This window comes from Talaromyces amestolkiae (assembly GCF_001896365.1).
Source record: "Talaromyces amestolkiae strain CIB chromosome Unknown scaffold9.1, whole genome shotgun sequence".
Classification (NCBI taxonomy): Eukaryota; Fungi; Ascomycota; class Eurotiomycetes; order Eurotiales; family Trichocomaceae; genus Talaromyces; species Talaromyces amestolkiae.
This window is the reverse complement of record NW_024468045.1, coordinates 877,976-894,993: the sequence shown is the minus strand read 5'-3', so window position 1 is coordinate 894,993 and position 17,018 is coordinate 877,976. Positions and strand designations below refer to the sequence as shown.

The following is a 17,018-nucleotide window of genomic DNA, read 5'->3' as shown; positions in this document are numbered from 1 at the left end:
AACCGGCTTTCTAGAAATCTATCGCTAAGAAATGATGGAAACGATGGAATTGCGATGACCGATGGTTCATATGCTGGGGTCGGTCAATTGACGATTAGTAAAGGGAGCAATAACAAACGGCGCCTCTTTTGTGAACCAACCGAGAACAAAACAAAGAAATGAGAATGAAATATGGAAATAAGATAAGAAATGCCCTCAACAAGCAATCGCAACACACGAATAACACAATCTACAGTGTATGCGTGGAAAGGCATGAAGCGAAAGACGAGTCACAGCGAATCTCCACAGAAAACATTCAGTCAGTCAGGGCAGGCCCGCTCGGCGGCAATTTGATAGCGAAAAGTTTTTGCCCCGAACCACGAGAGGCACACCGCCTTTGCCGGCTGCTCCTTCTGTTCCTGGCCTGAACTGCCTGTTCGGACTTGTGACCGCMCCTGCCATGCCAGCATTTAACCGAGTCTCTTTTCTTTTTCTCTTATAACTAACCGATGCATACCATCACAGATTATATAACTACTGAAGTGTCCTTCACCTCTCTCGATTCGTTCTATTGTTGATAATACATATGTATACGGATAAAATATCCCCCACGCCCTGCTGTAAGGAGTGCGGCATTTTCTCCCAATCACGGCCTGTCTCGATCTGGCAAGTATAGCGGACACGCAAGTGCCGCCGGCTCGGAGAAGGTCCGTCTGCTTCACACGCCGTCTTCATGTGTTCAGAAGCAAGCGCTGGTTGTACATTATGTGCATCGTGCCCGTATAGGTAATAGCGATCGAGAACAGTCACCGAGCTCCTGAATGATCCGATGTTTGATCTATTTCTGCGCGCCTCGTGACTTGTGACGGAGTCGAGGCCACCCAGTGGATACGTTTCCCCGCACCAACCGCCGACTTACTCCAATTCTTCCACCGAAAGATCCGGAGACATTACATATACATTGGAGATCTTCAGAGTGACTGATGAAACGCATCGATCTGATGCGATTCTTATACCGCTTAACCATCGCATCACCTACGTTGCCGTTTGGATCTCCTGCGAGTAACCACCGTCTCGGCTGCCTGGACAACAAGATCTTCTTTCTTAACCGGCTTGGTATCATCGTCTTCAAGTGGCCGCTTAACAGCAACCGTAGATGTAATAGTCGTCTTCACCGGCACATCATCTTCCTGCTTGACTTTAACCTCCACCTTAGTAGCCAGCCGATCAGAAAAACTTCTGAGATCTGCCGTAAACAAAACACTATGAGCCCACCCGGCTTCTTTGCCCCAGAGTTTGCGAAAGTGTGCTCCAACGGCATCGTAGGTGGCTTTCGTCAAGGACTTGTTACCGCCCTTGCCGAACTTATAATCTCGTTGCGCAATTTGCCAGACTGATTGGTATTTTGTCAGTCAAAAAGTTCCTGCATCGAATCAAATATGCGTCACTGACCGTGTGTGTCGACCGGTACTGCTTCTCCCCAGCCAAGACCCATTAAGCAAACGCAGTCAGCCACCTTAGGCCCGACGCCTTGTAGTTCGAGAAGTTTTTCATGTGCGTCGCGATATCCCTCTCTACCTTCAGGACGCATTTCTCCTCCCGGGCTCGGCGCACAGCCAAACGCAGGACTCTCAGGATTGCGCAGAGAGTCTAACCATCCCTTTTCCTTTTCTGAAACCATAATCGCAGTCTGATATATATATTTCGCACGATAACCAAACCCCAATTCTCTAAGTCGTGCTTCAACATCCTTGCCTGTCAAAGCTTCTGGTGGTGGGAAATCGTGGTAGGATCGATCGTCAATGGTAGCCACCAGATCACCGTAATTTGTGCAGAGTTTCTCTACCATTTGCGATATGCGGGCTATGTTGTTGTTACTACTGCATATAAATGACACCAGAGCCTCCCAGGCATCCTGTCGTAGAATACGGATGCCCGTGAAGTTGGGCGCTTTTTTCTTGAAATTAGGGTCGGAGCCAGACCATTGGTCGTATAGATCGGTAAGGTTGGACGTCAGGTTGAGGTAATGAGTGACTATTTCGCGCGTTTCGTCTGATGCGTTTACTGTACCATTCGTCGGAAGCGAAGGCGTAACCAGGGGTTTTCGGGCAGCGCAAGATCGATAATACAAGTACGACGGGTCCTGTCGCAATGATATGAGACGCCCGCGAAGGACGCACCGCCATTCGTCATTGTCCGACGTTTGCTGCCATCTATCCAAAGCTCAATTAGCTTGCTTCTGAAAATGACTTCGTGTCCACCGACCTGAAAGATTGGCCGCATCTCAACGTGGTATTGATACAGAGCTCACTCAGACTGATGGGCAATTTGCGCCATTCTGTAAAATGTGCGGCCATTATGTAAATGAATGACTGAAAAGAACGCTTGCGCTCAACCCATACCGAAAAAAAGCCTCGATGTCCCCAACAGCATGAAAAGAAGCTCCGCAAAATACCTAACCCAAGCTCCGATAGGCGGGATAGACGCAGCGCGCTAAGTTCCGCGCTAGACGCCGGGCTCTTCTCAGAATTTGTCTGGACCATCCCAGCCGCCTTGGACAAAAGATTTGTAGCAAAGAGAGCAACGTCGAGCCATCGTTTCTCTTCTTTCGCGTACAATTTGTGTTCTCTCACATATATCATCTCATCTTTCTTCTCACAATTTTCTTTTTATCATCGCGATCGTGTAGGTGACTTCAGGTGGTGATCTTTAGCTTCGATCTTGCCAGGCTTGAACGGGATCAAAATGAACGGCGACGCATATTCTTCGAGAGGCAAGCCATCAAACAAGCATACTACTTGGACGAACTCGACTAACATATAATTTCAGACTCCGGTCGCTCTAGGGATCATTACGTAAGGATTCCTCCTACCTCATCCTACGACTATTCGAACCATACTGATTACATCTACAAACAGAGGGACGAAAGAAGAGATCGAGGCGAACGTGATAGAGGCGAACGACGACGCTCCAGATCGCCCCATCATGGCCCCGGACGAGGTTCGCGCCGCGAAGCCGAGGGAGACTCATATTCATCCAGTCGCGATTACAGAGCTAGGGAACGCGAAGACCGATATTCTGGTCGACGGGAGGAGCGAGAATGGGACAGAGATCGAGGCGATCGTCGTCGCAGGGAGCCTGAGGAGCGGCCAGCGCGACGAGAACGAGGCGATCGAGGCGACCTCTTTGAGGACCGACCACGTCGCCGAGAGCGCGAGGGACGAGACAGGGGAGAACAACGAAGACGAAGCGCAACACCTCCCAAGAAAAGAGAGCCAACACCTGATTTGACTAACGTTGTTTCTGTGTTGGAGCGAAAGCGTCGTTTGACCCAATGGGATATCAAGCCTCCCGGATACGAGAACGTTACTGCTGAGCAAGCCAAGATTTCCGGCATGTTCCCGCTCCCAGGAGCTCCTCGTCAGCAAGCAGTCGACCCAAGTCGTCTTCAAGCCCTCGTAAACCAACCTGCGGCGGCTGCCACTGAAAGTTCTGCTCTGCGACCATCCAACTCAAGACAAGCCAAGCGCTTATTTGCTCACAATCTTCCTCCCAACGCAACTGACGCAGCTCTTGTCTCATTCTTCAACCTGCAACTAAACGGGTTGAATGTCATTGAGAGTATCGACCCGTGTGTTTCTTCCCAGATTTCCAAGGATCACTCGTTTGCACTTCTGGAGTTTAAAGGTGCCAATGAAGCTACTGTTGCACTTGCCTTGGATGGCATCACAATGGAAGAACACGAAGCAGTGGCTACGGCCAACGGGGGCGCTCGAGGCTTGGAATTGCGCCGACCCAAGGACTACATTGTCCCGTCCGCACCAGAAGACCAACCGCCGTACCAAGAGGGTGTGATCTCCAATCAAGTCCCCGACTCGCCAAACAAGCTTTGCGTGACAAACATTCCTCTTTATATTCCAGAAGAGCCAGTGACCATGCTCCTGAAGTCTATTGGTGAATTAAAAGCGTTTGTGCTGGTCAAGGATAGTGGTACAGATGAGTCTCGAGTAAGTCGCATCTCAGACCGACGATATGGGTCTACTTACTAACTTCCATTAGGGTATCGCATTCTGCGAATACGTCGATGCCGCAGCGACTGCTATTGCAGTGGAAAGTCTGAACGGCATGGAACTAGGCGATAAGCATCTCAAGATTACACATGCTAGTATCGGAGTTACCCAAGCAGCTGGCCTTGATATGGGCGTCAATGCGATGTCAATGTTCGCGAAGACAACATCTGCAGATCTAGAGACCACCCGCGTTCTTCAGTTGCTGAACATGGTCACAGCGGATGAACTAATCAACAATGAGGACTACGAAGGTATGTACACCATTACACATTCCAGTACGAACTTTTTTATAGATTTTGCTAACTCGACGTTCCAGAAATCCTTGAGGATGTGCAAGAGGAGTGCAGCAAATATGGCCAAGTACTCGATCTCAAGATCCCCCGACCAGCCGGTGGCAGCCGACAGTCCGCTGGAGTGGGCAAGATATTCGTCAAGTTTGATACCGTGGAGTCGGCAACCAATGCCCTCAAAGCGCTTGCGGGCCGAAAGTTTTCAGACCGTACAGTTGTGACAACCTATTTCCCAGAGGTGAGTTGTTCATGTGTGTTGATAAATGATGGTTACTGACAGACTTAATAGGAGAGTTTCGAGGTTGATGCGTGGTAATACAACAAAACTGAGATAATGTGATGTGTCCCAATTATACCCTATAGCAACACATCGGAGGTTTCGTGGTATACTTTAAGATACCGCTCTCAAGACCGGGGGAATACCAGATTCTGGCCTCAAGCCGACGCGAGTTGTTCTACTCTGTTACTGCCCTAGTGTACTTTTACTAGGGAAGACAATCGACCTCTATTGTCCTTGACTTTCAGGGACAATACTCACCAACGGAGAGAGACTCTATCCTCGGTGCTCGCGATCAATGACTGTGGTTTTACTTATTTCTTTTGTGACGCGGTTAAGTGATGTACCATAGCCTTCTCTTACACTTACATTCGATGTTCTTTATGTAGTCTTTTGGGCAATGGTGCTGCTGTACTTGAAATGAAAAAGAGAGTCTTGAGCAATTTTTCATTTTTGACAGGTCTTTTTGCCTGCCTTAGATCCTAAATGGTTCGCTTCGTAGTTGATTGATGTTCGGTACTAAAATGTATCCAAGGGAAATCGATGTATCTCTCTAGGCCTACACAGCCTCAATTCACGGATTTTGGTAATCATCCAAAGTTCTTATTGGGTACTGCACCTAGTCACAACTCAATCCAGAAAGCCTCAAGCTTTGGATGGCTTGCCTAGGAGCTTTTGACTACAGTAACATCCATAATTATCTCAAGTGTTCCGAGGTTTATCTCGTCGTCAAGCTCATGGTTCTAGTACCATTATCCATAAATAATGATGCCTTTACCCGACTTTCCCATCCAGATGAAGTAACAAAGCTGGTGGTACAGACTCGGGACAGAAGGTGTCGGAGTGACTTTATGCAGGGCTGTTCAAGGATGCCAGTCATACTTACGACGCCGAGTCTGAGGTAGATAGATGATTCAATTAATGCAAAACGACTTCCATTTCTATGAAAAGGTCTCGGTGAGGACTTCGTCATCGGAGTGCCATCATCATGCAAAACCACGAGCACGACACATCAGCACTGTCTCACCATCCTCTCTCGCTCCTCCAGATAACAAAATCCCCAGTTAACCCGATGATATCACAATTTGAATATCTGATAATGTGGCCGGACCAAGAATGCAACACCGTTAAGAATCCTATCGGCACTTTTCGCTGTCACACTGTGTCACTGATCCTTCGGTTCAGGGTAGCAGTGTAGTATATCGATCCTTCGAGATTCCCACGCTACCCTGTGCATCTGTCAGATATACTTCCACCCACGTACGAAATGATCCTTCTGCCCCCTTACGTTTGTTTCATTCTGATACATAACACGGGGTGTTCCGCAGGAGTCTCATGGTAAATGGTGGATAGATGGATTAGTAGATACGTAGTAGATAGTGATACACTAAAGAGAAAGTGGACTGATAAGCACGTAGATAAAAAGATGCGACGTGAATGTAACCCTGAGGCTTTTTCGCTATAGCACTTTTGCCCCTTACCCTTAGTACCCTGCCGACTTACGTACGTCGTAGTGGTTAGACATCTCAAGACGCGAGTGTGAATTGGGTAAAATCAATTGACACAAAACCAATGGCAAAAAAAGGAGCGCGACTCGAACGTTTGAGGCTTGACCTCGAGAGTAAACTTTTTGATGTACGTAAGAAGCCCCTAGTCAAAGTTCGTGAGCAGGACTTCAATTTTGCCTGAATAAATCGACGATTTGCCGATCATCTCCCCAAATGAGGCAGGAAGTTATACCACTTCAGGCCATTACTTTGTGGAGTGAGGTGTAGCTCTCAGACATTTTGGGTAGTTATTACTTTTCCATTTTCCCATGGATGTGGATGTGGGTGTGTGGAATCGATTTCGTCTCCATTTTCTTGTCAAGATTGTAAACTACAATACGAACGCGGTATTCATACAGTACGTACGGGTAATACAGCCAAGCGCATAAGTTACCGAGCGGGTCCTCGGCATGGCATGGCCCGTGTTCCCCTGCTGCACGCTAGTCTTTTTTGCGTTATAAGGCCGTTTCGGCTTTTGCATGGCGTCCACTCAGAAAAGGGCCCCGCTAGACCCCGCCGCTAGCTTGCAGAGCTAATTCGATACTAATGCAGGTTATCATGTCCAGCCTCTCCTAGGCCTTTTCGTCTTTTACACTTGAGTGTCTCTTCTTGTCGGGTTGTCGACGCGGAGCATGCCGAATCCGTGTCGGAGACGTGGTGTGTTTCAGGTTGTGCGATCTCAGTTGAATATGGTTCTTCGCTTGGTTTTAACTTTCTCACAGATTCAGTTTTCGGATGTGCGAACTCTTCATCTGGAATGTATCATACCATCATCAGGCGGGAGATTAGAAGTATTAGCACTTTCAGCCACGGTCTATACAATGATAATTGCGCGACTCAAACCGCGTCTGATAACGCCACGCTGAGAAGCCGTAGCCTCCGCGTACCGTACCCCGTATTCGTGCTCCTGCGGTACAAACCGCGGGTGGTGGCCCAATGAAATTAGTTCCAAGCTAATGTATCTCTGTTTCTATCGTTGTTCCAGAAGGTTACTCTGAACTCGATTACGTCGTATGTACTCCATAGAACCAGCTCGGTCTACAGAGTACGTACAGAAACTACAGACCGGATGCAGTAGTCGACAGAGGATCCAAATATTGAGTACAACATAAACTTTGATAATCGCACGGTACCTACGTCAACGAATATTACAAACCGAACTAGCTACGCATTAGTCAAAGCCTAACCGACGGAAAAGTAAAAGTGCATATGTAAATCCAAGGGGGCAAAGAACGCCGGGAGATCGATGAATTGGCACAGCTGCAATCGAGTCGCAATCCATCAATGTTGGCCTGAGTCGCGACTCGTTATTTTCATTTACTTGCATACGTACGGGGTACGTACTGCCATGAGAACGATAGGCTGTTTGTTCATGAGCCTAGGTCCTTGGGGCAAGCCCTACAAAATTACTCCGCACTTTACCAACAGCAAAAATAGACGCTAAGCCGGATCCGGCACCAACATGAGAGTCATGTTTTAGGGTTATCCGAGGTTAGTTGGACGCAATTTATATTTGTTCATGACATATGATTCTACGCGACAATCCTTTCAAAAGTGACCGAAGAAGAGTCTACAAAAAAGATCAATAATGTTGATCCAAGGGTGAATCTCCAGTAGTTACCAACTCAGGAGCGATCTAGGCACGTGCTCACAGCACTAATTACTAGCAACACCTGCTATTTAATTTCAAGGTCTATATTTGAGAGATCGGCGTTCATGTTTTGTCCAAAGTAACTTTTTTTGTACCATGCTCAGGCCGATATAGTTCGGCGGCATGTGCTCGAACTTCCAGGTTCACGGGTTGAGCAAGGGGGGTTTAAGTTTGCAGATCGAACGTGGTCTATTGAGTTCGACTAAGTACGGAATATCCTTGAAACAAACACTCAATAGAATCACTCGGTCATGACATGCAGAACGTCTTTACTAAGAATTGATGTGGACATTAAGCGTACAGTTGTCTCATCTTAACTTAAGTCAAACATGGAACTGGTTCGGCATTTGCTCTTATTTCTAAACCTAATAGACGAGTATACGTCTTAACGAACCATAATCATCGCCAGCTTAGCAGACGGGTCGAAATTGAACTTTCGAGATCGATGCCGATCTCAATTGATAAAACCCTGTTCTTAACAGATGTTTACAGTAGTTTCAAGAATCCGGAGAAATATTTCCTTTTCACGCAAAACCTTTTCTTTGTGTTCAGAGGCAATTTGCATATGAACGCAGGTAAGCTAAGTGAATCAGAGGAGAAACGTAATAGGAGACCTTGGGCCTCGGGACCTTTCCCACCGAATTTCCTGCCTTTGCATGTGTACGTAATACGTACAGCCCACACCTGGATGTTGAAGCCATTTCATTTTCTTCAATAAAAATTAATCTGAATTATGCAGCCGTGCGTGAGTGGCGAGATGAATGCGGAGCACCGAGGACAACATGCATGGATTATTGGGTATAATTGATTAATTGAATTAATTTGTAATGTAATCATTGAAGGCTGGTTAGGGTATACAACCTACCACAGTAGGTACTGTTCAATGAAAAATGATAAAAGTCAAAGCTAGACTAGACAAACATGGAATGAGGGACATAAGTGTACATATAAGCATTTTCGACTTTTTCCCGGGAAACAACTGTCCACACAGAAAGCCCATAGCTGATAAAACATCATGTGTGATAACACCTGCCGGCAACGCCATGCTGGAATAAGGTATAAGCGAACAAGCGCAGCGCACATAAGAGTGATAAGTTGATAGATAAAAAAAAATAGAGATGTGACCAGTGAGTGTGGGCAAAGAAATTATTATCTGTAGCGAGGGTTATGATTGCTCATCTGAGAATTCGATCGAGCAAAAGTGCTAGTAGCATCCCAGGTGAAGTTGGTAGGGCTTCTCTGTCCGGTGGGGGGACGCGGCGTCGAGAAGCTCATTGTAGGACGAGTGTAACTGGCTTGCCGCGAGTGAGTGCTGAGTTCAATGTCCTTTCCATCGACTTCTTCTTCGTCTACACGACCATGCATGTATGCTGGCGTAGGTGAGCGCACCTCAGATGGTGTCGGCTCAGGTGTCTTCATGGTATTCTGGTGGCTGAGCATCTCATAGTTGCGATTATCTCCAAAGCGAGAACGTGCATCCACCGAGACAAACTCGACATTCTTGGCAAAGAGTCCTTGCCAGTACTCAAGCCACCCTCGGAGCATAGTCATGCGCACTGTGAAGATAAAGTTCCAGAAACTGGCTATACAAAGAAGCACCAGTGCTGCGTCCAATGCTGCCTCGGTCAGGCCAAGAGCAGAGGCCTCTGCTGTACATTTTGCGGGGTCCTGGAACTCTGCCAGACAGGTCAACCACGGTGTGGCTTTCTTGAGGTTGGAAGCGTTGACAGCCAGATCGCTATCGAGTTGCAGGAAAGTAACCGCCAAATAGATGACATTGGCGAGAATGACCATGACAAGAGCCATTGATCGCCACTGTAGTTTGAGAACTCGTCGCACGCGCCTGTATGCCTGTCGAGCAGTTGCCGTGCGCGAACTGGATGTATACGACGGCAGCCCCGAATTCGAGGTACTTGTAGGATCTGATGGGTCGAAAAGTGCCTTAATATAGACGTACATGCAGTATCCCATGGTCACGAATTGAAGAATAAGACCCATTCCACCAAACACCAAGACTGGAATCCAGTAATCATGAAGACTATCTTGGCTGTTGATATGGCATACGCTGCCGAATCGATAGGAAACTCCTGTGAAAACCAGCATCAAAGCGAGGATGAGAACGGGTAGGCCCAATCCCACTGCGAAGGCGATCCACATGAACACAGGTCCAATGATCACCTCCCAACAGACCTGTAGGTGAAGCGCAATTGTTCGCAAAAGACTCCATGTAACACAGGCAGCACCGCCGAACAACAAGATAGCACCTGTAAACGCACAAGACCAGTCCGTGTGCATATCATTTGGCGTAATCGCATCATTGCATTGTTGTGGTTTGGTTCCCAGCGGAATGATAAGAGGAATCTGGAGACAGACGACGGACAACGTGAAACAGACGGTGATGTAGTTTCGATTCGTGAATTTGACGGGGAGGACAGCCCAGCTGACGAGGAGGAAGACTGTTAACGGTAGTAGCGCAACACCGAGCCACCCGATTGCTTCATTCTTCTTGTCCACTCCTAATGAAGGCTTTGTCAGTATGTCGCTATATGACTAATTGCAGTCTTCGAAGTGGTTGCTCACCACCGGGGTATCTCCAATCTGCTAAAGGACATGGTAAACAGCAATTGAGTCCTTCGGCAATAGGTTCACAAAATCGACCAGGGATGTCTACGATAAGTCATTAGCACTATTCGATCCGTTTCCTTTCATTCCGTTTGTTCGTCGCTTACATCCCGATGAATTCGCGTAAAGACTCTCTTGTATGAAAGGTGGGGGGCATAAGCCCGATGTACTCGTCATTGTTATCGTCCTCTTGTTTAATGCGCTGAATGTGCTCTTGGGTGAACCGGATATTTGCTGTGTTGTATGTAATGAACGACTACCTCATGGTTCGAGGGTTAAAGGAAAGACTGCATCCAGGCAGTCAAGCAATGCCCGTCTGCTCAAGAGGGACAGACAATTGCCTCTTCACGATAGACAACGGCGATGTTGAAATGGCGTCGTAACCAACAGAGGGGGGAAATAAAATTATAAACGATGTCTGGGGCGCGCGGAAGTATTTACACTAATAAAAGTAATCGGCCAGGGCTGAGGAGGAGCCAGGACGCTACTGATATACCAAAACCCATCGACAAGGGTGGCCGGTCTGGAGCACAGATCCACAGAGCTATTTGGTCTTCATATGGACTTACACTGGTAGGGGCAAATGATAGTAGCGCGTGTCCGGTATCGAAGCCCACCCGATGAGGGCCTATGGTGCTCTCCGGGGCTTGCAAGCCCGTAAGACGAATGGGCCATTGGGTGAGATCCTGAGGGGAGGAGGGGTCTCTGAGTGGTCCGAGGAAGAAAAATGCCATGGGTGCCGTAAGATTCAGTAGCCTGAGTGGTCCCACAATCACAGAGACGCTAGTTTGGAATTGAGTACGCCGTATTTTGGTACTTTGGCTCACACAGAGATCTTTCCAACTGTTGAAAGTTGAATGGTGGCAGTACCTGCATTGGCTGGACAAGCGGGGACTCTTAAGTCTTAGGGCAAGACTTCCCTCCAATAGGCACCTTCGGGTATAGTGCGGAACAGTGGTTTCATCGACAAATACGACCTAGTGTGAGAAAGTCAAATGTGCCATACGGAAAATACCAGTATGGCATGATACGATACCGTATTATTTACGACGCGGTTCGTATTGCATCGGTTCTGCATCTTCCCCGTGCGTAACCGTACTATCGGCCCACTCCGGTGTCCGCTAGTACATGCATGAACCAATTGAAATTAGAGACACGATGGAATTGTGCGTATCTGTATTGTCAAATTCTCCCTCTTGGTATACACGGCACAGCGAGGCGGATACTTGCCGTCTTATACTACTATTTTCGCAGCCAAGCACACGATGGTCGAGTTAGGCAATAGCATCAGGGGAGATTTCAGCAATTCTAGAACATGGATGAACCGTCGAACTTGCAAAGTGTTTGGTAAAAGTTGACTGCGGCGTGATTTTCTGGATGCCACTTTACCCTAAACATGTCGTAATCGGAATCTCCATCTCATCCCTCCATCTTGAAAATTATACTTACCATGAGTCGTCCAATGTATCAGATTCTCCTTTGCATTGATGGGGTTTGATGAGATCCCTTGGTCCGTTACATACAAGTTCAAAAGCATTGTGGATGCGGTACAAAGCCCAATGCGCAATGACATGGCAAGGCCCAGGAGAATCATCGGAGCAAGTGGAGGTTCTTTAGATTGCTTTGCCGATGTAGCAATCTAATCTCTATCCGTAATCACTGATCACTGCTCAGAGAGGCAGGTGTTGGAACTTTGTTGGGACCTCGAACGCATCAAGGGTACTTTGAACCCTGCACATAACCAGATAGTCGAGCCGCGCTATTATGTACGTACTTTGACTAAGCTTGTTCAATATCAGAGCTATTATTACGACTCCTTTTTGTAGGGTTTGCCACGGCCCAGGAACGGTCATGCAACTATTCAGCCTGACTCTTCTCACAATAAAATCATGAATTAAGATTAAACTCGTGTAGAGCCGTGACTAAAGTACTTTATCTAGGTTTTTTATGGAGTACTCGACTACCCCGTAACTTATCAGAAGTCCTTTGATGCATGTCATGCCATGATACTCTAACCCAGAGGAAGTAAGGCTGACCGAACGCGCAAGGCGCTTTAGGGTGAACAAATTAAATATGCCTCAGCCGCAGAGCACCGCGTTGCCGCTAAGCTCTAGGCACCTGAAAACTTGAACAAGGATTAGAGAGACAAGAAATCAAAGGGCATCTCGCGTGCCTAGGGAGGTTCGAAAATGGATGAATGAGCAGTCACCACTTACGACGCCAGGTTTCTGCTTCGTCACCTTGCTGTGCCGTCTATAAATAGAGAAAGGTACACAGGAAAATACTTCCTGAACTCCTGTCTCACAACTTGGAATAGTCTCTGCTTCTCTACGTACCGCGGAGTACTCTCCATTCACCCAGAGGTATGTAGCGACTACGCAATGGCCGGACTGTTTGTTTTTGGTTATTTTATATGTATGATCGTATGGTACGTACCTGCTTGGAGCGATGGAACGTCGCCAGTGCGACGCCATGTGCTTGACAGTCTGACTAAGGTCGTCTCGTTTTTGACCCACATAATTTGTCTCTTTTCTTTTTTTGAACTCGATGGATTTCGGACGTTGTTCCTAAAAGGAGATGGCAACATCTTGCCTTAAACATTAAGTTGAGGAAGTTGAAACAAGAGATTTGCATCATCATCCACTTCCAGGATACGGAAGAAAGCTAGAAAACGTGCAAAAAAGTTTCAAGCAGTTTCAACTGTGAACTGGCGTCGGCCCGCCCGTTCGCGTTCCGGGAATGTGAACACTTTTCGTACTGATTGATGGGTTTGGCGGCCAATGAACTCAACTTGCTCTAATGTGGTGTTGCGAATGAAATGACCTCTCAAACCCCAAATTCCAATGGTGACATGATCTAGCGTGAGAAGCAAGGCCAACTACCGAATCCGAAGTGATTCACCTTGCACAATCTGCGGAAATTCCGCCTCTGTAGGAGGATTCCGCCACCGTGCGTTGACACGTGACTCCATATGAAAGAGTTTCACCTGGAGCGCTTCAGGAACCGGAGTCTTCGATTCGATTCGATTTTGAAAAATTGGCAACTGATCTCAATAAACTGATAAGATCACAAAGTTTTGTAAATGAGCTCACCAAAGCGAAGGAAAAGAGAACAAACGGCGATTGAACCCTAACACTATTTTAGGGCACACACGTCACCTGATATCGGGGAATGACAATTAAAATGTTCCACTCTTCAATATTTGAAGCTCTGCTAATAGTAGCAATAAATATTTTACAGAACTTGGTAATGCTTATTCCTTGAGATTTGGTATTTCGTTTTCGTGAAATCGTCTTTCAATTGTATTGATTGAAATATACGTTAATCGTCGAGTTACCCGAGTACTCGGTGATTTTTCAGAATCCCACTACTATTTGCTTCTTCAATATGCACTATTATTCCTTCCACTCCCTGCAGTTGACCAATGATGATATTTGCAAGGGTTGACAAAAGAAAAAGCAAAGGAAGGCAAGGGAGCAAAGCCAGCTGATCTACACGTTCTGCACTCTCAATGGTCAATTGACTCGACCGCAGCGTCTGTCCGTCACATCCAATCGTAGCCGCGCTGAGCCTCGTCTCCTTGACAATGACAAGGGTGACAGCTTAAACGCTGAGAGCTCATCGAAAGGCTGTCCGGTCTGGCCATTGGCTTTATATATCGTGTATTTAAGCTGTTGGGGTCTGCATAGCAATAGAATTATGATAGAAGCTGCACCGGACAAAAGAGATTGAGCAAACAACCAACCAACCAAGACTGCAGAAGTAAACTCTGTGTTACGGGGATTGCTATTCCAACCATGCTATGCCGACCGGCTCAACCCCAAAATTATCGTGTTTTATGAAACATTGATCTCGCCCTTGACCAAACCCGGGTCTGCGTTATGTATCGGGTTTCTCTCCGGTGTGATCACGAGCATCTTTGGGGTCCCCGCATCTGATGATTAAACCGGGGCCGATGCGTGGTTTCCTCACGGTGCTCACCTCGTACTCGGGATAGCTTGGACGTGAAGCGGCTTGTTGACAAGGAAATGCGACTTAACTACTGGAGCATACTTACCTAAATCCCGAAAACATCCATACCTTCGGAAGTAACTGTTGCATTATGCCGATTATCGCTAGATTTGCATTGGCCAGTATCCTGGATCTAGTCCCCATCTTCCTTACCATGAGGTGAAAACGTGGTCTGAGAGCCGGTTGGGTCCGACGTGGGAGTCCCTCCAAGACTTTGTCCCCAGTTATATCAATACCCCGCGGAGTTCTATCCTCATCTGGGGGTCGGGAGGACTATTTCTTGGAAATTTGTCAAATTGATTGGTGACTAGACTCAGCGGAGTGGCATCCATAGGATTCCCAAGACTTTTCCCCGCATGTTAGAAAGAAGAGTCGGCTGTATAAATATGACCGGAATTCTTCAACATGTCAACATGATATCGGGCTTTTCTCTGTTCTGACTGCACATTTACATCAGAAGATAACTGCTGCCCACCATGGCCGGCGGAGCAAAAAAACCGGTGAACATTTTTCGCCTAAAGGACCTGGATGAACCCAAGCAAGTCTTCAACTGGAGGCTTTGGCTTGCGGTCGTTTCATTCGGCCTCATGGGCGCTGCCCGGGGCGTTGATGAAGGCTTGATCTCAGGCGCCTTCAATTCTAAGGATTTCCAGAATTACATCCACTACCAATCATATAGCAAAGTCGAACAGACCAACATCAAGGGAAACGTTACCGCTATGGTACAAATAGGATCCGTCGGAGGAGCTCTGTTGTAAGCTGGGTTCTAGGCATGCTTATAAGTTTCAATCGCTGACTCCATGTGCTTCCTTATGTAGTGCTTTTTTGGTCTGTGATCGCATTGGCCGTATCTGGGCAACTCGCCAGCTTTGTCTTCTATGGATTGTTGGAATCGCCATCTTCATGGGTAACGGCGGCAACCTGGGTGCTGCCTATGCTGGTCGTTTTATTGCCGGACTCGGTATTGGTCAGACAGTCGTTGTAGCGCCTGTGTATCTTGCAGAAATCGTAAGTTTTCTACCTCCATCGACGATAAAGAATTGTTCTATCATCATATGACTAACTTATACCATTAGGCGCCTGCTTCAATTCGTGGTCTATGTACCTGTGTCTTTACTGGCTTTGTCTATCTGGGCATTGTGCTTGCTTATTTTGCAAATTATGGCTGCCAGGTCAATCTCGGTGATACTACTCGCAAGCGATGGGTGCGTGTGATTGCCTCACAAAAATACTTACACTTGCCAGTTCTGACAGCATATAGCTTATTCCTACGAGTCTCCACATCATGTTCGCTGGCGTCATCTTTATCTTGTCCTTCTTTCAGCATGAGTCCCCACGGTATCTGGTCAAACGCGGTCAGATTGAAAAAGCTATCGCAACCCTATCGAGAGTTCGCAACTTGCCCCCTGATCATGAATACGTTGTTCGCGAGATTGGCATGATCGAAGCCACGCATCACGCTGAAATGGAGGCTACTATGGGATCTGGTCCCATAGGAGTTCTCAAGGAAGCCTTCTTAATTCCATCGAATCTATATCGAGTTTACCTCACCTTCATGGCTCAGATTCTATCTCAGTGGTCTGGGGCCGGCAGCATTACGATATATGCTCCGGACCTTTTCAAGCTGCTCGGAATCACTGGTAACAACGAGGGTTTACTAGTCAGTGCTGTCTTTGGTATCATCAAATTGATTGCCGCAGTTGCCTGTGCTCTTTTCTTGGTCGATGTCATTGGACGCAAGCGAGCCCTCCTGCTAGGCATCATCCTTCAAGCAATCTCTATGATCTATATTGCCGGATTCTTGACTGCCGTCCCCCAAATGGGTGTGGTCAGTACTTTCCAGCTACCAGCTAGTCAGAAAGGCGCTAGCACAGGAGCAATCGTGATGATCTACCTTTCTGGTGTTGGATGGGCTTTAGGTTGGAATTCTATGCAGTATCTCCTGACTGCGGAGTTGTTCCCTCTCCGCATCCGTGCTCTTTGCACTTCAATGGCCATGACTCTACATTTTGCCAACCAGTATGGCAACTCGCGTGCAGTGCCCAACATGCTTCTCCCCACAAGCCAAGGTGGAATTGATCCCAAGGGTACGTTCTGGTGCTTTGCTGCTATTACCATTCTTGGTGGAGTCTGGGTTTGGTTCAGTATTCCGGAAACTGCTGGCCGCTCGCTAGAAAGTATGGATCGGCTTTTTGCCCTCCCGTGGTACAAGATCGGAAGATATGGTAATAAGGATGCGGAGGAGCAGGATCGAGTTGTGGACAACAAGATGGAGATGGTGGCGCAATCTTATGGCACGGCTCAGCATGTTGAAGGCAACGTTTCTTCAAGCAGGGTTTGAGCAGAATCATTTTATATGTTGGGAGAGAAGGGGGGATCCAGGAGGAAGACGACTGTTTTATCTCGTACTCGACTTTTACCTTAAAAGACCCAGTGTCGTGCTAAATACTTCTGAAGTATGCGAGACTGATTGAGTAGAAAGAGAGTAGCTCTTGATTTAGCTAGAATGTAAATTGTGAGTTCCAATGTATCAATTTACTGCGATTGTAATAAGTATTTTATGAACACTAG

The 17,018-nt window shown here is 47.2% G+C and overlaps 4 protein-coding genes across 4 annotated transcripts; 2 read left to right on the top strand and 2 right to left on the bottom strand.

Moving 5' to 3' along the window:
* Nucleotides 1-894: 894 nt before the first annotated feature.
* BHQ10_005311 (uncharacterized protein) lies at nucleotides 895-2,336 on the bottom strand (the record flags this gene model as incomplete). Its single annotated transcript, XM_040877774.1, has 4 exons — nucleotides 895-959; nucleotides 1,019-1,372; nucleotides 1,432-2,192; nucleotides 2,245-2,336. The coding sequence occupies 4 exons, from the start codon at nucleotides 2,334-2,336 to the stop codon at nucleotides 895-897; spliced, it is 1,272 nt and encodes a 423-aa protein (XP_040733815.1).
* Nucleotides 2,337-2,964: 628 nt separating this feature from the next.
* Nucleotides 2,965-4,655, top strand: BHQ10_005310 (uncharacterized protein; the record flags this gene model as incomplete). The annotated part of the gene is made up of 5 exons (XM_040877773.1): nucleotides 2,965-3,180; nucleotides 3,294-3,986; nucleotides 4,039-4,300; nucleotides 4,366-4,577; nucleotides 4,629-4,655. 5 exons carry the CDS (start codon nucleotides 2,965-2,967, stop codon nucleotides 4,653-4,655), a joined length of 1,410 nt encoding a protein of 469 aa, XP_040733814.1.
* Nucleotides 4,656-8,963: 4,308 nt separating this feature from the next.
* BHQ10_005309 (uncharacterized protein) lies at nucleotides 8,964-10,613 on the bottom strand (the record flags this gene model as incomplete). Its single annotated transcript, XM_040877771.1, has 3 exons — nucleotides 8,964-10,330; nucleotides 10,395-10,481; nucleotides 10,544-10,613. 3 exons carry the CDS (start codon nucleotides 10,611-10,613, stop codon nucleotides 8,964-8,966), a joined length of 1,524 nt encoding a protein of 507 aa, XP_040733813.1.
* A 4,310-nt stretch (nucleotides 10,614-14,923) lies between these two features.
* BHQ10_005308 (uncharacterized protein) lies at nucleotides 14,924-16,788 on the top strand (the record flags this gene model as incomplete). The annotated part of the gene is made up of 4 exons (XM_040877770.1): nucleotides 14,924-15,201; nucleotides 15,266-15,455; nucleotides 15,524-15,652; nucleotides 15,709-16,788. The coding sequence occupies 4 exons, from the start codon at nucleotides 14,924-14,926 to the stop codon at nucleotides 16,786-16,788; spliced, it is 1,677 nt and encodes a 558-aa protein (XP_040733812.1).
* Between the last annotated feature and the right edge of the window lie 230 nt (nucleotides 16,789-17,018).